The sequence below is a fragment of the Salmo salar genome, chromosome ssa10, assembly GCF_905237065.1.
Source record: "Salmo salar chromosome ssa10, Ssal_v3.1, whole genome shotgun sequence".
Classification (NCBI taxonomy): Eukaryota; Metazoa; Chordata; class Actinopteri; order Salmoniformes; family Salmonidae; genus Salmo; species Salmo salar.
In genome coordinates, this window is record NC_059451.1 from 103,204,462 (window position 1) to 103,230,364 (window position 25,903).

The 25,903-nt window shown below is 41.1% G+C and overlaps 1 protein-coding gene across 3 annotated transcripts; it reads right to left on the minus strand.

The window, feature by feature from the left end:
- Positions 1–12,127: 12,127 nt before the first annotated feature.
- Positions 12,128–23,909, minus strand: kras (v-Ki-ras2 Kirsten rat sarcoma viral oncogene homolog). Of its 3 annotated transcripts, none has more exons than XM_014125396.2 (6): positions 23,646–23,909; positions 20,487–20,604; positions 19,694–19,872; positions 18,996–19,155; positions 16,746–16,870; positions 12,128–15,875 (listed from the first exon to the last, which is right to left on the minus strand). In XM_014125396.2, the coding sequence occupies exons 2-5, from the start codon at positions 20,595–20,597 to the stop codon at positions 16,751–16,753; spliced, it is 570 nt and encodes a 189-aa protein (XP_013980871.1). In that variant the 5' UTR covers positions 20,598–20,604; positions 23,646–23,909; the 3' UTR covers positions 12,128–15,875; positions 16,746–16,750. The 3 variants fall into 3 exon arrangements, with proteins under 3 accessions (XP_013980871.1, XP_013980870.1, XP_013980872.1); XM_014125395.2 differs by lacking the exon at positions 23,646–23,909 and adding an exon at positions 23,255–23,616; XM_014125397.2 differs by lacking the exons at positions 16,746–16,870; positions 23,646–23,909 and adding an exon at positions 23,255–23,608.
- Positions 23,910–25,903: the final 1,994 nt, after the last annotated feature.

The following is a 25,903-nucleotide window of genomic DNA, read 5'->3' on the forward strand; positions in this document are numbered from 1 at the left end:
ACAAAACATGTTCCAGTATTCTTACAGTATGATCTATTGACAGTATACTCTGTTCTATCGTCAGAATTGACAGTAGACCCCATGGTGGTGGCCGTGGCCATTTGAGCTGAGCGACCAGCAGTAGTGGGCTCTGGTGGAAATGGTGAGGGCCAGGAATGACATACGGCTTTCCGAAATAAAGCAGGCCATTGAGGAGAACGATGACACCTTTGCCAATGTGGCATCCATCAGCCTACCAACAATCGCCCGCCTTTCGAAGAGGCACCAGGTATCTAAGAAACACATTTACCTGGTGCCTTTTACCTTCACTAGGGTAGGGGGCAGCATTCGGAATTTTGGATGAAAAGCATGCCCAAATTAAACTGCCTGCTACTCAGGCCCAGAAGCTAGGATATGCGTATAATTGGTAGATTTGGATAGAAAACACTCTAAAGTTTCCAGAACTGTTAAAATAATGTCTGTGAGTACAACAGAACTGATATGGCAGGCAAAAACCTGAGGAAAATCCATCCAGGAAGTACTATTATTTTGAAAGACTGTTTTTCCATTGAAAGCCTATCCACCATACAAAGACTTAGGACCCAGTTCACGATCTCTATGGCTTCTTCTACATGTGGCCAGTCTTTAGACATTGTTTCAGGCTTTTACTCTGAGAAATGAGGGAGCTACAGCACTTTCAATGAGTGGACAGTGGACATTTCCAGACATGAGTCCAGCGTGTGATCGTGAGCGCACCTTTCTTGTTTCTCCTTTTCTATTGACGAAGCTTTTGTCCGGTTGAAATGTTATTGATTATTTATGACAAAAACAACCTGAGGATTGATTTTAAACATCGTTTGACATGTTTCTACAAACTTTTATTGTACTTTTTTGACTTTTCGTCTGGATGTTGAGAGCACGCTTTGTGCCTTTGGATTACTGAACTAAACGCACCAACAAAACATAAAGAGGGACATAAAGAGGGACATTATCGAACAAAACGAACATTAATTGTATAACATGGAGTCCTGGGAGTTTCACCAGATGAAGATCATCAAAGGTAAGTGATTAATTTAATCGCTATTTCTGACTTTTGTGAGTCCTCTCCTTGGCTGGAAAATGTCTGTATGGTGTTTTGTGGTTAGGCGCTGTCCTAACATAATCGCATGGTGTGCTTTCTCCGTAAAGCCTTTTTGAAATCTGACACAGCGGCTGGATTAACAAAACGTTTATCTTTAATCCAATGTATAACACTTGTATCTTTCATCAATGTTTATGATGAGTATTTCTGTAATTTGATTTGGCTCTCTGCAATTTCACCGGATGTTATTTGAGACAATTCATTACTGAACATAACGCGCCAATTTAAACTGAGGTTTTGGACATAAAGAGGGACTTTATTGAACAAAACAAACATTTATTGTGTAACATGGAGTCCTGGGAGTGCCACCAGATGAAGATCATCAAAGGTTAGTGATTCATTTAATCGCTATTTCTGACTTTTGTGAGTCCTCTCCTTGGCTAGAAAATGTCTGTATGGTTTCTTGTGGCTAGGCGCTGTACTAACATAATCGCATGGTGTGCTTTCACCGTAAAGCCCTTTTCAAATCGGACACTGTGGTTGGTTTAACAAGAAGTTTATCTTTAAAATGGTGTATAATACTTGTATGTTTGAGGAATTTTAATTATGGGATTTCTGTTGTTTGAATTTGGCGCCCTGCAATTTCACTGGCTGTTGTCGAGGTGGGACGCTAGCGTCCCAATGATACCAGAGAGGTAAAGAGAAACAACGACCGGGTGAAACAACTGCGGGCCGAGTATGTTCAGGTATAGCACTATACTGTATACTGTATTACTGTTACTATTTGACACACATGCTACTTCACAATATCATATTGGAACTATACTGTAAAAATAACTAACCAAAATATTTTTTTAGAGGGTGATGGTGCTTGATGCTGCTGTGAACCATCACAAGTATATCTCTGTTGATGAAGCGTAATTCAACCTGGCCAAAACTCAGCACCGTGGGTGGAATCTCATTGGCCAAAGGGCGACCATCCAAGTGCCTGGGTAACGTGGGGCAAACATCCCCATGTGCGCAGCTATTTCTGAAGATGGTGTGGTAGAATGTAGGCCATTAATTGGATCCTACAGTGCTGCACACCTCATTGTGTCTCTCAATGAAATTGAGCAGGCCTGTCAAGGTGAAGGGGTCACCTATGTCATTGTGTGAGACAATGTCAGGTTCCACCATGCAGAGGTAGTTCTGCATGGTGGTTTTTATCCCATCCCTGATTATCCCATCCCTGATTTTTGATCCTATACCTGACGCCGCGCTCTCCTTTCCTCAACCCTATTGAGGATGGTTTTCAGCATGGAGGTGGAAGTGTGTACGATCTTAATCCCCCACCCTCCTTCTGGCCATGGATGAGGCATGCGACGACATCAATGCAGACCAATGTCAAGCTTGGATTCACCATGCCAAAAGGTTTTTCCTTCGGAGCATGAACAATGAGGACTTTCACTGTGATGTGGATGAGAATTTATGGCCAAATGCTCAAGAAAGGCTTGATGCAAATGAATGTGTGCCAAACGTTATGTTTTGTTTTCATTCTTTTAATTTGTTTAATTTAATTTCTTACATTATATCTGAAAAATACAATGAAATATTGCATGAAAGATTGTAGAGGATGTCTTCTTTGATCACACCTTTGATTACACATTGGATAGATACTGCATTATGGAAATTATAGATTTTCTGTCAATTTTGTTGGGTAATGTAAGTGTATTGTCTAATGTGAAAACTGTGTAATTTATTGTAATTTACAGTACTGTAGCATACTACGTTCAGCACTTCTAAGGGCGATTTGAAACACATATCTTGCATTGTTTGCTATTAGATGAACTGGTAGTTAAAACGACTAAATTGAAAAGATATCATTATGTTTTGGTGATTAAACCAATGTACTCATTACGTTTCAAAATAAACATATATTTTGAATCAATAGTTGTGTGGTGAGAGATGTTTACAATCCAAATGAATGCACAATGTCAGGTTTTGAATGAAGTGTGACCAATTTGGAGTTTTGTACTGACTTTTAAAAATGTACCACATACTTTTTAAAATAGTACCAAAGCGGTAAAAAACTGTTTTATTATTTGAAATCAGTTCAAAAACTTTATCTGTGCTTGATTAAGATTGCCTGGCTTAATGGACCAGCAGAATAGTCCCTAAACTGCAAACCCTGCTGATCTGGCATTTCATGCTCAAATGTAAAACAATTCTAACAGTACTTGAACCCAGGTCTGGTTTGAACCCATTCTAACGATTTCACAGCATTTCTTTACATACTTAATGAACAGTAATCTAAGAAAAATGCAATTATCCAGGAAACCGATATTTATCCTCTGGCTCAAGGGATCAATCAGCAGAACTATTACCTAGATAGTGCTACCTACTCTAAACTGACAGCATGCTGCAATTTAATGAATTATTAATGATCAGTGTTGGATGAGGGAATTTATTCACTTTCAATCTTAGGCTACCTGGGTGGATTGGGAAGAGTCAGGGTAGAAAACATAGGCAGTTGGCTGGGGATAAAGGGAGCATGTGTAGTGTGTAGTGTGTGTGTGTGTGTGTGTGTGTGTGTGTGTGTGTGTGTGTGTGTGTGTGTGTGTGTGTGTGTGTGTGTGTGTGTGTGTGTGTGTGTGTGTGTGTGTGTATATATATATATATATATATATATATATATATATATATATATATATACATCTCTGCTCATGGCCCAGTAGGAATCTGCACAGAGAAAAAGCTTAGCTGGAGAGCAAATCCTCTCTCCCCATGTAGCCCCCACCATCTCAGCCAGCCAGCCAGGTTCCACATCAGTGAATCAATATCAGAAGCAAGGACATCATGCGGCAGCCATCAGTGACACAGTGTGTTGACAAATCATGGCAGTATGGTCTAAACGGAGACGTCCACCTTCTTGGCATGTCACAAAATTGGGCTCTTGCTACACCTGACACCAGTAATTGAATGATTTATGAGCTAGGTAATTTCCAGTAAGAATGAATTTATTGTCTATCATGCATGATATAACAGTGACCTTAACCCTTGTCAAGACGTTCGGGTATGTTGGCGTAGCGGCTAAGATGTTAGACTGTCAGTCACTGGACCCAGGTTTGCGTTCCGGTCAGGGCTACACTGTAAATTCGCTGTAATTTCCGCAATGAACAAATCCATGTACTAAGAAACTGTCAACTATTCCCTACATTTCGTGCTGTCAGAAACTAGTCTGCACAGCAAGCTGTCTAATATCTGAATGTGACATTCAGCTGTGCTATTGTATTCAATTTGATATTTTCTCTTTGAGTGGTAGAAGTAGGTAAATGGAGGTTCCTGACATGAACTGTCAGTTCATCAAAGAGACAGACGAGAGAGAAGCAGTGGAATAGGACAGCTCGTGTCATTCTTGCTGATTGATGTCTGTCTAAACTGCAATCCAAACAGCAGGGCAGACTCAGACTTTCTATCTGAGATAGAACAACTCCCCACTCCTCCACCTGGCCATCTCTTTAAAAGCACCATCCCAAACAGTGTGAGGCTCTGGCTCTGGCCCAACCTATCGGTTTCTGGACCAATCAGACGGCCACGAATGTGTTCGCATTCGGTGAAGAGTCAAGGAGGTACTCAGATCCAGACTCATTGCGGAGAAGAGACTAACGTTTGTGGGCGTGGCTTGGCGTTTGGCCGGAGCAAGGGGCCTGGGTAGCCAGGCAAGCACTACACAGCTGATTCAAATTATCAACCCATCATCAAGCTTTGATTATTTAAATCTGTTGTGTAGTGCTAGGACAAAAACCAAAATGCACCTGTTGGAGTTCTCCGGACCGAGTTTGGGAAACACTGTGTCTAACTGTCTAAAAAGTCCAATAAGACAGTGTATGGCTGTAAGATTCAGCCTTCTGGTCATGCAGACACTCCATGCATGGGTGGTAGGTACAGTATTCATCAACTACAGTAGGTTTAGTGAAGTTAAACAATGATCAACTTACTATCTGCATTCCTAATTATGCAGTAGTTTCCCTCAGTATTGATTGAAGATTTCTGTGTGAACGTATCATTTTACAGGTGTATGTGTGCATGCGTGTGTGTTTGTTGGTGTGTGGGTCTGTCTCTGCATGCGTGTGTGCTTGAATATGTGTCTACAGATCATTTTGCAGCCGACAGTCCTTTCTCCACTTTTCTATTGTGTCTTGAATCAATCCCCGGAGTGTAACAATACCTATTTCTCTGTGTATAATTGGACTGGATGACAGGCACATCTGAAGTCAGCAGATAAAAGAATCTCCTGATAATGGAGTGTCTGGCCTGTGACATGACTGGAATGACGAGAAGATAGCAGTGCAGGTGCACTCACAGACACACACACAGACACACGCAATAATGCACATGCACAGACATATATGCAGGTACGCAGGGGCACACACACACACACACACACACACACACACACACACACACACACACACACACACACACACACACACACACACACACACACACACACACACACACACACACACACACACACACACACACACACACACACACACACACACACACACCCCTGAACAATGACATGCTTACATACCTGCACAAAAGTCCATGGCCATAAACTGAGAGAAAGTTTTGTAGAAAAGAGAAGGTAGAAATAAAACAGATAGTGATATCATGTGTACTTATTAACGATCCCCATTAGTTTCAGAGATTGTCAGAATATGAATGTCTTCTGTTACTAGCAAATTATTGATTTTATGAACCTTGTTTCTTAGGCTACATATGTTAACGTGGCCTATTTTTAGCACTTTTCTGGCATTCTTGATTGTTTTCATTGCTTTATTGGGAGCTTAGCAGAAGTAGACATGCTCATGTTATTTATGTTAGTGCAGGGTGAGCTGCACATAATCACAACTCTCCGGAGCAAAATAACATTGCTCATTTATCTAACTACACAAAAATGAATTTAGTATAAAATGTATCACTTGCAAGATCCCGGACATTTGTCAGAAAATAATCGAATAATGACACTGTGAAGCAGAGTGTAAGTTTGAACAGTTGTCAGCATAACAAATTATTATTAACTTATTTAGTTATTCTAGCTTAGATATTTATAGCTTGACAAAATCACACACGCTTGCACGCACGCACGCACACACACACACGACACACACACAGAGAGACTGTGAACCAAAACACAGGGAATCCATCTCCAAACAGACCTCAAGGGAGCATTAGTAAACAAAGAAACCGCAATCTCAACTTTCCAAACAGAAAAACGCTCTGAAAGCACAAAAAGTTTCTGCGTCAATGTATTTGCTGTTTGCTTTGACGCAAGGAAAACCACCATTACCCAAACATCTCCACTTTGACAGACACATTAAAAGCATTGTCTCTTTACCATCCCTCCCACCTTCCCTCCCACTCTCCCTCCCTCCCTCCCCTTCCCTCTGTATTTCTGTCTCTCTCCCTGTTGCTCTCGCTCTCTCTCTCCCTCTCTCTCTTTCTCCCCCCCATCCCTCTCTCCTTCTATCAGTCCAGTTCTGTTAAAGCACCTGTGTAAACTTCACAGCCCAATGTTTTATCTACCATGGAGAAGCCCATACATATATGAGGATCAATTCAGTCATTTGGATGACTCAAATAAGATAAAAGGAAAAGTTAATATTATTCAGCATTCATTCACTCAAACGTATATCAAAATAACAGTGACATAACACTATGTGGTACAGTACATGATTCAATACTGCTTCTCGTTTGAAAATACAATAATTCTCCAAATGTTTTATTTCTTTTAACTTTCTTTAACTAGGCAAGACAGTTAAGAACAAATTCTTATTTACAATGACATCATAGAAACAGTGGGTTAACTGCCTTGTTCAGGGGCAGAACGACAGATTTTTATCTTGTCAGCTCGGGATTCAATCTAGAAACCTTTCGGTTACTAGTCCAACGCTCTAACCACTAGGCTACCTGCCACCCCAAATAGAACACTGATTTACCACTCTCCAGTTGACTCCAGTTATGCATTGTAATGATATTCCATGTATGTCCGTTTAGGGACAAATACATAAGACAAACCAGTTTGGACAAATAAAATACACACTGAAGACATATAATAGCATCCATAGATTTCCAAAGGTGATTGGTTTCCTGTTTGTCCTTTATATCCCCTTCGCATATATCTGAAATGAAATATGTATTTCCATACCAGACAGTAATTCAGAAATAAATGAATTCAAGTGGAAACTTTCTTTCGCACATGTAAAATGAAACCACTGTGCACCACAAATACTCTCAGAAATAGTCAAGTAAATCCTATTGTCTTACATATTACTGTGCCTTGCCTTTCCTAAAGCAAATCCATACTGGTCATATCGAAGAGGAGAACAGACACATTGTTTAGTAACAGTAGAGAGCATTTATGAGTGTGGCTGGATTGTGTCTTCCACAATGCAGGATGGTCTGTCAGAGAGAGGCCCTTAGGGGGCTAGCACCACACCATGCCTGGCTGCAGAATGGCTTCTGTGTCGTGTGTGTGTGTGTGTGTGTGTGTGCGTGTGTGCGTGTGTGTGTGTGTGTGTGTGTGTGTGTGTGTGTGTGTGTGTGTGTGTGTGTGTGTTTAAGTTTGTGTGTGTGTGTTTATGTTTGTGCGTGTGTGTGTGTTTAAGTTTGTGTGTGTGTGTTTATGTTTGTGCGTGTGCGTGTGTGTGTAAATCTCTCTCCATCGGCAGCGTGTGAGGATGGCTGTTAAGGGACTGGCTGGAGAGGAGAGCTGGCTCACAGGGCCCTAGATTGATGAAGTGATGGTGATGGATGGAGGTAATAAAGGCCTGGATGTCCTGTCTGTTGCCCGTGATGAGGCTGGTATGAATCACCCGTCGGGGGCTGCTTCTCAACATGCCACTGCTCAGTCCACAGCCCAATAGTCTTTATAGTCAACACACATCACTTGTTAAGGGGTGCTGGGCAAAAGACAACTTCTAGAAATAAAGTAGGACCAGCACACGATTGCTCCACCACAGACCTTTAATTAGTCCAATAAATACAGTGTTTTGATCCAGGAGAGGATCTTCGGCAGGTCCCAGAGTTTCGGGTCCTTCTCCATTTCGATGTGGATCCATTCCTTCACCTCTTAATCCATCCTTGCATCCCTCTCTATCCATGTCTCTCCACCCCGTCATCCCTCCAACCTCGACCCCTCCACCACACGCAATCGTGACTTCCCATAACCATCCAGGCAGCACGCCAAAGTATCCACATTCAACAAGATGACATTAAGTGTACATTTATTGCCTCTATTACATACTGAAACTGATGTGCAAACTGCAAAGTTTCACTGGATCTAAAGCAAGGGTCGGCAACGGGCAACCCGCGGACCAGTTTTATGAAATGATTGTCATTTTCAAATATAATCTCTTTTTAGGCTTAATTGTGGTCAATTTGCAGTGTACAAATGTTTATTATAATTTTCCAGCCCCCCCGATGATTCGCTCTGACATAAAATCTAGTAGCCTACCCCTGATCAAAAGCATACCATTATGCAGACTATTATATGATTGCCAGCATAATGGCAATTTAATAACTATGGACTGTTTACCTTTCTTAGATTTGTATTCAAATATCACTTGATAAGTGATTGCAACTATGAAGGCAAAAACAACCCAATCAACTCAATCAAGCCAGTCTTCCTTGAGAGGGTCATTAGAAAACACGAGGCCTTTTAAAAGAGCAGTGTTTGTTTCAACATAATCAGTAAATGATCTGAGATGATAATTGGTAGTTTGGTTGTTCCAGATGCTGTGCCGTGGTCTGTGAGGGTTTAGTCGAGAGGCCACCCTCTGATAAAAGAGACAGCATGAAGGGCTTTCAAAGTGCCACAGCACCTGGAGGCAATGCAATTTATCACTGTTTGCATGAATATTTATCATCAAGCTCCTTTTCTGCCTTCAGGGTTGTATGGAAATGTGGCTGTATAATGTCTTCTTCTGTGGTGTTCTGTTGAAAGACACCTGAACCTAGTGACCCCTAATTACTGACTGGTAACTTCCCCACATAGTAGCTGCCTCACGGGCACAGGGCAGACACGCTTCATTAAAACAAGAAGCAAATTCACTTTTCCCTCTACTAGCAAGGCAGAGGCCAGACAATTGTGGATTCACCCTGCATTCTGCTTGTGCTATGTGGTTGTGCTTGATAGTGGGCACGAGGGCACAGACAGGGAAGTAGGTGATGGAGGATTTGCCTGTCTGGGTTGAGAGAGTTTGGGTGGAACCAGACCGAGGACTTGGGCTGTTATCAAGTTGGGAACATTTGCTATTTCTCTGCCCCCTCACCCCTTCACCTATTCCCCTACCCCAAAGTGGGCCCAGAGAGCCAGGGATTGGTGTCTGGTCATCTTTTTTAGTGCTTTATCAGACCTGCAGGGTTCTCAGTGCCGTCCCCGGATTACAGAGCAGGGAGGGGGGTTGTGACTGACAGGCCTCGGACTAAGCTGCCCCCGGGGGGTCGGGGGGGCAGCGGTATTTGTGAAGTCCGCTCAGACTTGTACTTCTATTACAATTTTCTCTCCGGCTAGTCTCCGACTTGTCAGGGAGACAGAATGCCCTCTCTGCCTAATTTAACATATCTCCCTTCCCTCTCATTCTGTCTGTCTCTGCTGCGTCATGGTGGGTGCTGTAGCCTAGCTTCAACAGCTCTATTGTTTTGTGTGGAGCGTAATTGAGCATGTCACAAGATGTTAACCTTGTTTATATTGCATGGTGAAAATCTGAATACAGCTAAACTGCCGTTTGAACATAATACTCTAATATTTCGTATAAAACACGCCAGGGACAATTACAGGTGCATAAAAACAGGACCAAGATCCATTTCAGCAAGATGACAGAGGATTCAAGACTGAGCATAATTATGCAACATGTAGCAACATGTAGCCAAATAGGGGTTTCATCTTGATCAATAACGTAACAAGTCAATTATACAACAATGAGGTATGTTGGCTTCACCAAATAATACATTTCAACCAGTTAACCACACATTGTGTGACGCTAATCTAGACATGGCATCCACAGAGCAACATCCTTACAATGCCCGTCTGTTGTCTCCGAATTTGATCCCTCTGGCATTTACTCCACAACAAATATTTTGGGAAAATATAAAATCTTTGATTTAACATGACAGGGCCTTTTACACAGTAGGACAAAACAAGCCTGGTCATCTTAGGGCACAAACCCAGAGGAAAATGCCTGACACCACTGTAGCAGTGATATGGCTATGGCTGTAGACTAGATGGGGCTGGTGAGTGCTACAGCTGAAAATCAGCCATAAGAAGCCCCCTTTTAAAATCAGAAATGAGATTTGATTCTTGAAAAATACAACTTAGAAATGATATATCATGAGCTTAGTTTAACTGTCACACCACATGAGAACCCAAAATATAAGCTTATTTTTCTCCAGTTTTTGTAAACATTGTAAATGTAAACAAACACTGTATAGGCTCATAACATGGTTAAAACATCGATGGTCAGTTCTTGCATCCATAGCTCTGTCTATTAATTTGAGAGTGGTTACATTTCTCCAGGCCCATCCCTCATCCGCTTTTTACCAAAACAGAGGTGGGGCGACCATTTTGTTATTGTTTCATCTGTGGATTATGAAGATATCAAAGTGTCACCAACAAAAACCTTAACAATAGGCCTACAGCAAATGCAGCATATGGCATTCATTTTTCACATGAAAATATCACTTTTCTGTAGTGCTCAAAGCATGCCATTCCATGAGCGTAGCATTTCTTTTTCAACTTGAATCAATGAGCCCAATCAGTCCTCCATGACAACAAAATCATAAACAACAGAGTAGGGCTGGCTAAAATATCCTTCGTTTTGGGGTCATGCTCAGGTAAAACAATTTGGCTAATCTATACTTCCATATTTCCAAGTCCTATTCTTGAAGATCAAGGAGTATAACATTTATTGGATTGACTGAAATTCTGATAGACTTTGGTTTTTAATGTAAAGATATAATTTAATCGTATTATTATATGATGAAGAAATCGATGGGTTAGAAGAAGCCTACATAACCAACCATAGAATAAAATGTAACATCCATATATGGCCAGCTACTGTATGTAAACTTTAACATTGATTTATCCTGCAATGGACGTGGTTCAATTGGTAACATTTATTTTTGTATTCTTCTAATGCCTCTTAAGGGGAAAGTAATCTAAAAGTAACTGAATGTAATCAGATTACATTACTGAGTTTAGGTAATCCAAAAGTTACATTACTGATGACAATTTTGGACAGGTAACTGTAACGGATTACATTTAGAAAGTAACCTACCCAACCCTGATTATAGCATGTGCAATATGCAGATGGCTGTCTCAGTCTAGGGGCTCCATTCCCTGGTTACACTTGATGCTCTGGCTGTTAGCCTCAGTCAGACACAGCAGCATGAGAAAACAGTGACCAATGCTGGCCAAACTCATGACATGACGCACAGTCTGGTAGAACTACAAGACTACAACCCTAAACAACTATTCATCAATGGTACAGTTAATCCACCGTCATCCACACATGCATCTTTATGTTATACATGTTTGGTAATATGTCAATCTACCTAATCTCTCAGCCAGCATGATAAACTATACACACATGCCCATGGATTTTGTGTTGTAGATATGTGGTAGTAGAGTAGGGGCCTGAGGGCACACACTTAAAGTGTTTGGAAATCTGTTGTGAATGTACTATAATGTTTTTTAAATTGTATAACTGCTTTAATTTTTCTGGACCCCAGGAAGAGTATCTGCTGCCTTGGCAACAGCTAATGGGGCTCCATAATAAATACTAATAAACTAGTTGTCTGAGGGTCCTGTGCTTCTGTCCAAACATGAGGCATGATCACGCATCCCCACCCGAGCTCCCTCATGTTCATAAATAACAATAGAACAGCACTCATGGAAGCCTCCACCAGGGAATATATGAGCGTAAATATGACTTCAGATAAGCCCACTACGAACTGGCAGACAGCACCAAAATAACCCTATAATTCCTGGGGCACAAATATGAGCAAAGATGAGAAGACAGAGCCAATTCCTCTTTTCTTTATTAAATAGGAGTGGTGAGATTCATGGAAAAAAGTTTCTGAGATCAGATCACCACTCTACACACTGCCCAAAGAGAGATCTCTACTGATGTGTTCAACAGTGGTCATTCATTCACTCCCCTGGACCTGGACCCAGTCACTCTCCCGAGTCCCATCATACACAAACAGAGAGGAGTAGTGAAAACTCCATTAAAGCAACATTCATTTAGACATACCAACAAAATGAAGCACAATTTACAAAATATGCACCTTTCAGTATGACAATAGGTTGTTAAAATACAATCCAAGTATAAATTATACTTTTTTTCTCAGAAATCAGCCATTGGCACGTAAAAAAAGGGAGGCGGAATATTTCAACACATTTCGGTATAGTTACTTTTCTTGATACAGTATTGTTAACAAATGGGTTCCCATAATCAAAAATGCATTAACAGTTAATATCTACCTTTAGTAACAAAAAGGATTTAATCAAAGTGGGTCAAAAAAGCATAAATCCTAAGAACTAAGGCTGCACTTACACAGGCAGCCCAATTCAGATCTATTGCCAATTAATTGCATATGTGATACCCATCTGATATTTTCCCTGTGTAAACAGCAAAAAAAACACATGGAATCTGATCTTTGGACTTTTGATTTATACCACCTCCATATGTGGATCATAACCCTGATACAAATCCGATCCTCTATATGCAACCTCTGTCTGGATGCTCGGATCAGATTCTTTTCCTCTGAAGTGTTATTTATGCACATAAGAAGCACCCGAAATTGAAAGGAACAGAGACAGGAAACGAGCATTGCATCTGTGTGCTACATCAGTGTGAATGTGCAAATCTGATATGGGTCACATGTAAAACTGTATGGACAGTCAGAAGAAAATATTGGATATAGAAAGATAATCAGATTTGGGTTCTTAGGGTGGTTGTGTAAACAGCCAAAATATATTGTATCGTGTATTATGTTTCAATTTAGAATCTTGTTCCTCTCAAACAGCACCGAGTTTGTAGCTCTTGAACAGACGTGACAGAGAAGCCTATGCTGTCTGACTGAAACACCCGATGCCAGCACAAAAGGCAATGTGTAAGAAGCCCCAAGGTAAAAAACTAGTAATAAGGTGGTGAAATATGTATTGACCCTGCAAAGCAAATATTCCGTGTTATAAATTCAGACTTTTTTTTCTGTAAAAACTCATTTAAATGGCAATTATTGCCTCATTTGCAGACATCAGTTCCAGTTACTACATCACTTGGAAGCAACAACCTGTGAAAGATAAACGTGACATAAAAATTATTGGACTGGACTAGTCATTTCACTTGAAAGCCAGCACAGAAAAACCCTCAACACCTTCCCACCCAAACTCCAAACCCCCCAAAACATCCATGGATGATTTAGAAGAATTCGTATGAACAATACATTTTTGAACACCCTTATCATGACACCATTACTATGGGGATGCAGCTTTGTACAAGTAAAAAATTAAAATAAAGTAATATGTGGTAGGACAAAACAAGGCCTTTAAGATTTGTTTTGCCTAATCTAGCCAATCCAAAAACAGGAGAGTAAGTTTATGGCAGCGATAAATACAAAAAGGATTGGGGAAATGTGCAAGGCATATTCTGTTAGGGTGTTTTATGTCCTGCATCTGAAGACAATGAGTCACTATTCTTTAAGAAGATAGTTCACCCGAAGAACACATCTACGTAGTCGACATTAGATGACTTGGTTTAAAGTTTAGGTTTGATTTAGGCATGCTATTTTTTTTGCACTCAACACTTCAGATGCTAAACTGTAACAAGGAAGCCCAGATCTTGATTTGCTGGCTCAATTAGCTGAGGTCAAATGTGTTACTCCAGTGAACTACCTTCAAAAACACAAAACATGACGCAAAATACACCAATCCTGAGGATAAGAGGGAAGTTCATAGCTTAAACAAGGTCTCTTCAGGAACAATTAACTCATCTTCTAGAATGTTCGTAATGAGCAGGGAATATCAAATCTAATGATAAAATAACTACAGGAGACACTGGCTTGTCATGGGTTTTAAGCAACATGAAGTGCCACTGAGCAACAACATTAGCTGCATGTCCTTTTCAAAATCACTGGCAGAATCTTGCTGTTCTGATGCCTCTCTTTACATAAAAATATATTTTGCTTCAAACCTGCCACCTGGAGCAATTCAGTTGTTGAGAAGGTTTCCCACCACTCAACAACTGGTTTCTACCCAAAAGATCAGATCATGTTTGGGGGATATGGATTGACTCAAGCCACGAAACACTATGAAAACCTGTGTGGCCCAACTGGAACAGAGCTCCTTGTTCCTGGCCCTAGTGGCTGTATCAGTATTATACAGTATTAGCATCACAGTGCTATTCCCCGTAAGAACACATTGCATGCAAAAAGGAAAGTCTCTCCTGTAGGCAGGAAATCCCCGCTCACTAATTACAAAAAAAAGCATTAACAGATACAAGTGAATTAAATGGGTAACCATGATTTTTTTTTTAACTAGGTACAGTAGTAAAGTTCATATGCATGCTAAAAGTACTGCATGATATTATTGAATCATATCTAGGAGTCTAATGTAGGAGGATGGGCATTATTACACACAGTGGACAGGACATTTGGAATTTCCCCTAATCAAGTGTTGGTCGTGCCTCCCGGTTGTTACTCCTTGTCCTATGGCAGGGGTACTCAACTCCTACAAGGTCCGGAGCCTGCTGATTTTCTGTTCTACCTGATCATTAATTGCACACACACCTGGTGTCACAGGTCTAAATCAGTCCCTGACTCGAGGGAACCAATGAAAAAAATGCAGTGGAACTGGCTTTGAGGTCCAGAGTTCAGTTTGAAGGTCCTATGGTATCGAATGGAATCATAGACTTAGATAGAAATCGCAGCATTGCATCTTTCCCATTATGGCGTCTGTGAGCATGGGCAGCGTCATTGAGGCCATATCCATTTTGAAGTAGTCAATTTTCTTCTTCTACTACTGCGAGTTGACAAACTGAAAGGGTGCATAGTGCCACCTGGAGTGTGTTTTTTGAACAGATATAAAGACGATGTACTGCCACCTGCAGTTATGAAATGTTTGCTCACAAGTATAATTAATGACCTGATGACCCGGATGGAATCATGTGATCCTTCCATAACCCATAGTAAGTCCTACCCAGTTGACTACTTAAAAATTGTGAAAGTCCTCAATGGCGTTGCCTATGCTAAAACTGGCTTTTAGGCACTATGGATGGAATTCAACTCTCCCCCATACTGTTAGAAGCATGTACTACAACAACCTCTTCTGCTCATGCTCTTCTAGCAGAGGGAAAATAAGCTTTTTAGGCTTGCTTTTTCTATTGTCCAAAATGTCCCTACAGTGTACCACTCCTAATTTATAATCAACCTATTGGACCAACACTTCTGGGCAACTGGCACTAAACACTAAGTAAAGCTTATTAGTTTCAAATTAGCAAAACGAATGAAGGCAGAAAAAAAAGGGTTCATTTCGATATTCGGTGTTGTGGTTACTTAGATAAAAGAGGCTAATAATTTAGTGTAATGTACAAAAATGTATTAAACAGTTTGAACACATTTTTTCTATCTTGAAAAGGGGGGGGGTCATTATTCACATGAGTATACACTTTGTCTTTGACTTCTTTTTCTTCTTCTTGCCCTCCTTGCTCATCTTCTCTTTGTGTTTTCGGATTTCCCGCACTAATGTGTAAAAGGCATCATCGACACCCTGGGGAAAAGAAAAAGATAAGTTACGGTTAATTTTGAAAACTTATCAAAAACATGGACGTTCTCATCTGTGACTAACGTGAAAGCTGGGTCAGATGCAAATGTAATGGGGGCGTCTGAAAAGGCTCCCCTATTTCACAATATAGTGCACTACTTTTGACTATAGGGATTAGGATAGCATTTCGGTGTGCACTACTAGTATGTTATAAATGTGTTAATTGTGTATGGATTCGTTGGAAGGTGGATTCGCAGCATCAGCTGGCCCAGCAGACAGCACAGACACAATCAATGGTGCCACAATGAGGCAAAAAATAACCAGGTCTTTGTCATTCGCTGAGCACGACATTGGTTTCCTCCCTGATGCAATGGGTGGTCATTTCAGATTGCGACAGAGAGAAAGAACAAGAGAGAGAGACAGACACAAAGGGAGTATCTGTGCCATAACAACATGGATGACTCACAGTTGGCCCAGGACTTGAGTTTCAGTGGAACACCTCTGTGTTGTCCTCTTAGTAATCACACTTCCTTGGGTCATCATTTCAACACTTAATTTCAGCCCAGATTATCACAATCTCCATTAAATCACACAGATCAGATCTCATTTGAGCAGACTACAGAATGATCAGCACTCCATGATAGTATAAACACACAGAGACAGAGCTACCACAGGAGTAGAAACCAACATGGATGCCTAGTTTCAAGGAGATCCCACGGCCCAGCAGATCCCAGGAGGTTATCTTAGACAGGAATGGATCCCGCCCACCAAGGAGCAAGCAGCACTACTTTCCCTGCTCGGTACCACGCGGACGACACCCTCCCACACACACACACACCTGACGGACGGGAGGGAGCACGGCCGCTACACACTTACCCCTTTCACATCACAACACACTTTTTAAGCTTGACGCAGCGCGGGGTCTTTTCTTCCTTGCTGAGCTTTTTCAGCCGGTACAGCCTGATCTCCCGTACCAGACTGTAAAAGGCATCCTCCACTCTCTGCAGTGCGAAACACAGCTCTCCTCAGTTAAAGAATACAGGGACACTACATGGACTCCTTCAGTGTTAGGGAATATAGGGATAACTACGTGGACTCCCTCAGTGTTAGGGAATATAGGGATAACTACGTGGACTCCCTCAGTGTTAGGGAATATAGGGATAACTACGTGGACTCCCTCAGTGTTAGGGAATATAGGGATAACTACGTGGACTCCCTCAGTGTTAGGGAATATAGGGATAACTACGTGGACTCCCTCAGTGTTAGGGAATATAGGGATAACTACGTGGACTCCCTCAGTGTTAGGGAATATAGGGATAACTACGTGGACTCCCTCAGTGTTAGGGAATATAGGGATAACTACGTGGACTCCCTCAGTGTTAGGGAATATAGGGATAACTACGTGGACTCCCTCAGTGTTAGGGAATATAGGGATAACTACGTGGACTCCCTCAGTGTTAGGGAATATAGGGATAACTACGTGGACTCCCTCAGTGTTAGGGAATATAGGGATAACTACGTGGACTCCCTCAGTGTTAGGGAATATAGGGATAACTACGTGGACTCCCTCAGTGTTAGGGAATATAGGGATAACTACGTGGACTCCCTCAGTGTTAGGGAATATAGGGATAACTACGTGGACTCCCTCAGTGTTAGGGAATATAGGGATAACTACGTGGACTCCCTCAGTGTTAGGGAATATAGGGATAACTACGTGGACTCCCTCAGTGTTAGGGAATATAGGGATAACTACGTGGACTCCCTCAGTGTTAGGGAATATAGGGATAACTACGTGGACTCCCTCAGTGTTAGGGAATATAGGGATAACTATGTGGACCCTCATTGAGTAGTTTTTATTGGATACTCGGTTGTCCTTGCCATAACCAGCACATTGAAAAAGTCGCACCACTGTGCATGGAGCTTCTATGTCTTTTAAACATTTGGGATGCAAGACTAAGACAAGTGTACATATAGCTATGTATGGAGCTGATGTATAAATCTACGGTCATCGTTTTATAGTTCAAAACATTATAGTAATTTAACTTCACAGGGGCATGACAGGTACAAACATTATACTCAGTGTCATTGTAAAAGGTGTGAAAGTGGTGTGTGTATTATTCAGTACAAGGGCAACACCAGGTAGCTGGTCGAATCGACCAATGAAAATGGAGAAGAGAGCTGGAAGAGACCAATCAGTGTCCCCCGTGTCCCCAGAAAGAGTTGTGATTGGACCGATGCAAAGAGAGCAGAAGGTTCACCTCACCGACTGCCAAATATATCACAGTGCCAGCCAGGCAAAGCATCACGACACACACACACCAACCACAAAACAGACAGAATAGAGCACGATGCCGCACAAGATCACACCCATCCCACTGTCCATCAAGCATGATTATTACCTCGCCACAAAACCATTACTGATAAATTCCCCTCTTTGGTGACGATTCAGTGAGAAATGTACAGATTTGTTGATTGCCAGATCCGTTATGAAGACTTCCCACATTACCATGACAGAGGGGCATGCACAGATAGAACAATTACTCATATATCAATAATTATATAAGCAAGGGGACTTTGCAGTGCATTACCTGATACATTTCCAAGCACCATTTAGAAACCGAGCAGATAGACACTGATACCAACAGAAATCAAAAAGTACCTTCGGAGTCATAAGAGGATCACAGGATTTTGTGAGATTGAAGTGGCCATGATTGTAAAAAGCCATTGCAAGGACACCTGACACAGCTGGTAAGATGTAATCTTGCTACAATAATGAAAATTGATCTGTGGAGAACATTGTTAAATGGTTTCTGTTTCACACCAGGAAATACCCTCAAAGCTACAAGCAACCCTTCACTATTACAAAGGCTTGATTTATTAAAAGGTGCAAAGTTATACCAGGTAATGCGTAGTAAATCTGTCCCAAATCCATCTTCAACTGGATATGTAGCAGAGCTAACATAGCCTTGGAATCCAGACTGAATAACGCTACATTTCAATTCACTGAATTCAGTCTGGATTTTCAGGCTAGCCAATGGCCGTCATGTTAAAAACCATGGCTATGGTTGCCATTTGCGCCATGGCTATGTCCACCTTGCCCACTACGGCCTGTTGTCGGTCTCTCACCTGTCTCGTTTTGGCTGAGGTCTCAATGAAGGGGATGCCGTAGCTGCGCGCTAAGTCCTGAGCCTGTTTGGTGTCTACCGTCCGGGACGGCAGGTCACACTTGTTCCCCACCAACACCATGGGCACGTCTTCTGAGTCTTTCACCCGCTTGATCTGCTCTCTGGAGAACAAAGACGACAAGGAAGGCAAGGGTTAAATAACAGTGTAATGCTTTGGTCGTCCAAAGTAAGTAGGGAATTTACTCGTTTTTTGGGGTTATTGATTTCACACACAATCTGGGTAAAGTTAGTTAAAGAGTGGGTTGTATTTACAAGTATAAAGTGATGTTGGCATTGACACACAGTTAAAGGGATACAGTTGGCAGAACCGTGTCTGCTTGGAAACTGCTTCACAGATGTTACAACTAGAATCTGGCTTTCCGCCATCAGTGCACTTGGCAGCAGTGCTTTGGATGTCCTGTACAGCAGCAGAATTTAGCTCAACCTATGTTGGTGGATGTCCTCTACAAGGGAAGAGTCTAGCTCACCTATATTGGTGGATGTCCTCTACAAGGGAAGAGTCTAGCTCACCTATATTGGTGGATGTCCTCTACAAGGAAAGAGTCTAGCTCACCTATATTGGTGGATGTCCTCTACAAGGAAAGAGTCTAGCTCACCTATATTGGTGGATGTCCTCTACAAGGGAAGAGTCTAGCTCACCTATAGTGGTGGATGTCCTCGAAGGACTTGGTGTTGTTGATGGCGAAGACACAGAGGAAGCCCTCCCCTGTCCTCATGTACTGGTCCCTCATGGCGCTGTACTCCTCCTGACCTGCAGTGTCCAGGATGTCCAGCAGACACGTCTCCCCATCAATCACCACCTGCTTCCTGTACGAGTCCTGACGGAGGGAGAGAGAAAGAGAGGGATGGATTGGGTCAGGAGGGGCACCTTACCGGTAATCAAGTAGACTGGACACTTATGAATGATCACATATTCATAGGTGTCCAGTCTACCTGACTAGGAATCAAAACTTCTAGACCTAACAATATGGTCATAGAATGCTCATCTAATAAAGTCACAGAGGAAATTAAATAATATTAGAATCAGAGAGAATGGATGGGATGACTAAGAGTGACTATATGTGCACCAAGGGAAAAATGCACTCAATCTTCAAGCAGTCATAAAATTGATAGCTTTCAGAAAGTATAATTGAGTAATAATATCTGACATGTGAAACTACTAAAGCATTTAATCACACAGCAATCTATCATCAACCAACAAAATTAAACTGACTGAAAGACACCATGTTTATGATATTATAATATTCATACATTCAATTAACAGAAAATGATCAGAAATGATCAAAACCTATTTGGCATCTTTCATCTTCAACCAGAAAAACCTGCTAGAACTAAATTTCTACACAACTTTATTTCTAAACGATTTGTCTCCCGATTCCCATGCATGCCTTGCAGAAGTAAGAGACAAGGGTGTACTGAAACTACTTATTACCTCGATGGTGGGGTCATATTCATCCACAAAGTGGTTCTGAATGAGCTGGATGGTGAGCGCGCTCTTGCCCACGCCTCCTGCTCCCACCACCACCAGCTTGTATTCTGTCATCGTTCACCTGTGGGAGAGAAAGCACACAGAAATAAGGTCAGTGAATATATAAAACCTTTTATGAGCTACACACTACCTATCGACACAACAATCCTTCAACTGGGATCTCCAAAACCTGGACATTTCTGGAAAGTTTCCAACCCTATGCACACATAATGAGAATGAAGCTGAAGCCATCTGGTCAAGTTGTATTAATTCCCTTAAACTAAATTTAAGTGCAAAATTGTATTTTGTCCCGATTGTCTCCAGATTGCATTTCATTTGCACAATGGTCCTCCTATGTTCTCCAGAGCTGGAGGGAATGTATACAATAACAGATCTCTTTGGATACAAGAATGTTTAAATTCTATCCAATTTCATCCTGCGATTTTACAGAAAGCGGGATGAGTGTATATATTATTATATTATGCCGCACGCCATCGCTCACCCATATATTTATATGTACATATGCTTATTCATCCCTTTACATTTGTGTGTATAAGGTAGTTGTTGTGAATTTGTTAGATTACTTGTTAGATATTACTGCATAGTCGGAACTAGAAGCACAAGCATTTCACTACACTCGCATTAACATCTGCTGACCATGTGTATGTGACCGATAAGATAGTAGAGTATAATATCACATTTTATAACATTCTGAAATGGGATTATCAACAAAGAGAAGATATTGAAAACTATGAAAGAGACTGGAATTCCGGAAAGATAAGGCAGCTTATGTATATCAGGTCTGTTGACTATTATATTACTATGAATTGGCACAATCAATGTTCTTTCTGATTAAATAATGACTTGTCATCATTATTTAACATTGTTTGAACAGAAGATTGCCATTTACAATTCCCCCAAATATCATCCCCACAAATGTTGCTACTAAATTATCCTTCAACTGAAATGTAGCTCTAAGTGTAACAACACAAGTTCAATAGATAGTTGTGAGTAACAGCTACACAATGGGATCTGGCCTCAGGCAGTAGACACAGATCTATGATGTTACATAATGGTCCCAAAATTGAGAAACAACTAGGAAGCACACTGCTATGCAGACGATATGTGAACAACAACTGTCCATACAGTTTCCCTTTTCAAAAACATACCCTGCTAGGTTTAATACTGAGGTCAGTTCTGAGAATCTTGTATTGTCAATACAAACAAAAAGACCTCACCCATGCCTTCACCCAACTGAGGTATACATTTACTAACAAAGTTAGTGTTTCATCACACTTCTCATACGCCCCTTGAAATGATCAGCCTGGAGTTCTACACCTATTTATGTACTCCCTCTGAAAATGCATGAAACAAAAGGAGCATTATAAACTGGATGGTTCGAGCCCTGAATGCTGATTGGCTGAAATCTGTGGTATATCAGACCGTATTCCATGGGTATGACAAAACGTTTATTTTTACTGCTCTAATTACGTTGGTAACCAGTTTATAATACTAATAAGGCACCTCAGGGATTTGTGGTATATGGCCAATATACCACGGCTAAGGGCTGCATCCATGAACTCGGCGTTGTGCATAAGAAGTTCCCTTAGCCGTGGTATATTGGCCATATACCACACCCCCTCTGGCGTTATTGCTTAAGTATAGCACTTATGCCTACTATTTCTATTGAATGTGACATTATAGGCCTAATGATCACCATCATCAGAAACTATTGCCTACAGTGTGGATAAGGTAAATACAGATTAATCATGACTTTCAGATTCTACCACTGACATAAAATTATTGTACAGTAGGCTTAATAACTTGGCCACAACGTTTGCACTGTTAGTACAATTTTGACAGCCCTTTTATATCCTCACATCCTGCAGGAAATCGAAAGCTTAATCATGATTGGCTAGTCCTGACACCTGTACAGTCAGCTGCCATTATCAGTCATCAACAAGGTTGTAATGTCTAATCAAGCACTCTCCCCGGGTTCTGGTTTCAGATCAATTACAAGTTACAGTAAAATACATGGCAATATTGTGGGAAAGTATTGTTAAAGAGTAGACAAAAAGACACCTATAAAGAAAAATCGAACAGTGTCCATTTTATGCAGTTTACTTATTCACATAATCTGATGGTAGACAAAGTGATCCTTTCAACCATTTTCATTAGTAGTCAACCAATGCCCAATGACAGCAGTAGCTTCCATTGTAAAGTGTAGGCCTACTACTAGTCATGAATAAAATACTCTACACGTGAAATGATGAGAACAAAACACCCTTATCGATACACCCTCAGGTTGACTGGCTGTAGCCTACAATAACTGGAGTAGGTCCACATGGATAGAGTAGCCTAGATTATGCAGATCCCCACAAGTATTAGTTAACTAGATTAGCCGTGTGCGAATTTAATTAACACTAAACGTTATCTGGTGGCACACTGGATTGAACGCTATGTGTAAACCCGGTAGAACCTGCAGCGTTCATGGGCGACTTGATGAGTTTGAAGCCGCCATAAATACCGCATAGGTCTGCATTTCAGACATTAGGTTAACAATTGGGCGTAGTTTGCATAAACAACTATACTTTAGCTGCAAATGTCCAGCAAATTATGAAATCAATACAGACCCAACATAAAATTAAGTTACCGGCGAAGGTATACAATGTCACCCCTGTATCCATTGTGTAAAGTGATACAAATGTAGCGATCTTGTTAAATTGTTTTACCTTTAGCTTATGGAGTTCCGCGTCCGAAGTAGCGACCAAATAACAAGTCAAGCAGATAATCCTCCCTTTTCACACGATCTCTACATTTCCTACTTCACACTGAAACGGCCCCATTTATGTAGATTAAATGTATTTGAAAAAGCAGACGAAAGTAAGGAAATTAATCAATTGAACTTTATATTTGATCCAGCGTTGGGCCTGCTACTGTCGATTCAGCTGAGTTTGGTTTAAGTGCGAATATGGGCGGATACCGGGTGCAGAGTAGCCTAGTACAGCTCTTACTTAGAAAGCAGGGGATTTCAACTGGTTTCGGTGTGATATCACTACACTAGTGTCGCAATATAAAGACGCTCTTCCCCCCTGTTCTCCACTCAATGCACATCTACTTTACCTCAATGTATTGTTCTGGTGGGTGCCTGTGTTGGCAGATTGTGTTTTGAAACGTTCTGGAGTCGATATGTCTTTCCAAGAGGACTGAAATAGGGCGTATACATATGCGTTCAAATAATTTGGAATGACATAAATAGGCATATTTAAACCATTTATATCTAGAAATCGATCATTATGGCAGTGTTAATTTAATTATTATATCTAGCATCAATATTTCAAGACCTATCTCTGGGAATAAATGGTCTACTTCCCAGTGAAGCTGGAACAATAACGGACAGGGGGCGCCTCCACTATATATAGGCTCTAAATATAACTGGAATGTACTGGAGGGACGTCATTCCCAGGCAAGGAAATGATTGGTGATCCCGTGTCAGTTTTTCTCGGATTTCACTGGTATACCTTCTGCGCAGAATATGTGCATAGAGATAGAAGGTAAAAACATACAGCTAGGCTCGGAGACAAACAGAGAGGCGGTAACTAACTGACACAATTACGCATATGCTTAACATTTAAATTACACATGTTCATAAAACTAAAGTGCGCAGCACCTATGCCGTTTTTTTTTTTTTTTTTGTCAGAAATGCGCAGAATAGCTATGGACAGAACATATAGATACAGTAGATAGTGGACTCTAGTGCTCAAAAGACCATTTTAGTCCATTTAGGACTTTCACCATTTTGAAGTAGTCAACTGGGTGGGACTTCCTATGGGCTAAGGAACGATCATGTCATTTCATCCAGGTCATCAGGCGGGATCAGCCAATGAATTATCCTCGTGAGCAAACATTCCAAAACTACAGGTGGCAGTAAATCACCAACCTTTGCTTTATACATGTTCAAACAATACACTCCAACTCATAGAAGTAGTAGAAGAAATTTGACTACTTCAAAATCTATAGCAATGGAGCTGCCCATGCTCTCGCTGAAGCCATAATGGGACAGATACAATGCTGCATCCTCTAACTATCTTCATGGGACAGAACCATACCCCTTTTTCTGTGAGAATTCAAACACTATTTATTGATGAAGGTAAAATAGTGCCTTAAGTGTACAAGCATGTAAAGTATGATTTGCGCATGTAACATATGAGTTGCACCTATATAATCAGTTTTGTAGTTGCAAAAAAATATTTGAAAACATTTAACTTCTTTTGAGAATAAATGCAAGAACACTTGCAAACATGTAAGTTCATATGCAAATAAATTAAGTAACATTTGCAAGCATGCAAAAAATTTGAAAATAAACTTGCGACTGGTAAATATTCTTCTGTGAATAAAAACTACATTAGCCGATGTCGAATCTGTGCGCAGCTTCATTAAATAGTACCCGCAAAACATCAGTCTCAACGTCAAAATTGAAGAGGCGACTCCGGGATGCTGGCCTTCTAGGCAGAGTTGCAAAGAAAAAGCCATATCTCAGACTGGCCAATAAAAATAAAAGATTAAGATGGGCAAAAGAACACAGACACTGGACAGAGGAACTCTGCCTAGAAGGCCAGCATCCCGGAGTCGCCTCTTCACTGTTGACATTGAGACTGGTGTTTTGCGGGTTCTATTTAATGAAGCTGCCAGTTGAGGACTTGGGAGGCGTCTGTTTCTCAAACTAGATACTCTAATGTACTTGTCCTCTTGCTCATTTGTGCACCGGGGCCTCCCACTCCTCTTTCTATTCTGGTTAGAACCAGTTTGCGCTGTTCTGTGAAGACAGTACACAGCGTTGTACGAGATCTTCCGTTTCTTGGCAATTTCTCACATGGAATAGCCTTCATTTCTCTGAACAAGAATAGACTGACGAGTTTCAGAAGAAAGTTATTTGTTTCTGGCCATTTTGAGCCTGTAATCAAACACTCAAATGCTGATGCTCCAGATACTCAACTAGCCTAAAGGCCAGTTTTATTGCTTCTTTAATCAGAACAACACTTTTCAGCTGTGCTAACATAATGGCAAAAGGGCTTTTGAATGATCAATTAGCCTTTTAAAATGATAAACTTGGATTAGCTAACACACCGTGCCATTGGAACACAGGAGTGATGGTTGCTGATAATGGGCCTCTGTACGCCTATGTAGATATTCCATTAAAAATATTTTTTAAAAACAAGGACATTTCTAAGTGACCCCAAACTTTGGAACAGTGTTGAAAATTCCAAATTGTTTGCATAGTCAACTTAGACATAGCTGTGACACACACACATAACCCACCAGACATGCCACCAGGGGTATTGATTGTACAGTACCAGTCAAAGGTTTTGACACACCTACTC

Bases quoted from the DNA above. Each gene is read 5' to 3' on its own strand.
- kras (XM_014125396.2), bottom strand. From the start codon at position 20,597: ATGACAGAATACAAGCTGGTGGTGGTGGGAGCAGGAGGCGTGGGCAAG. The intron at 19,156-19,693 runs GTGAGCTAGACT...TTTGTTCTCCAG, and splicing joins GAGGACATCCACCACTATAG to AGAGCAGATCAAGCGGGTGA. The intron at 16,871-18,995 runs GTGAGAGACCGA...TTCGCACTGCAG, and splicing joins CCTCAGCCAAAACGAGACAG to AGAGTGGAGGATGCCTTTTA.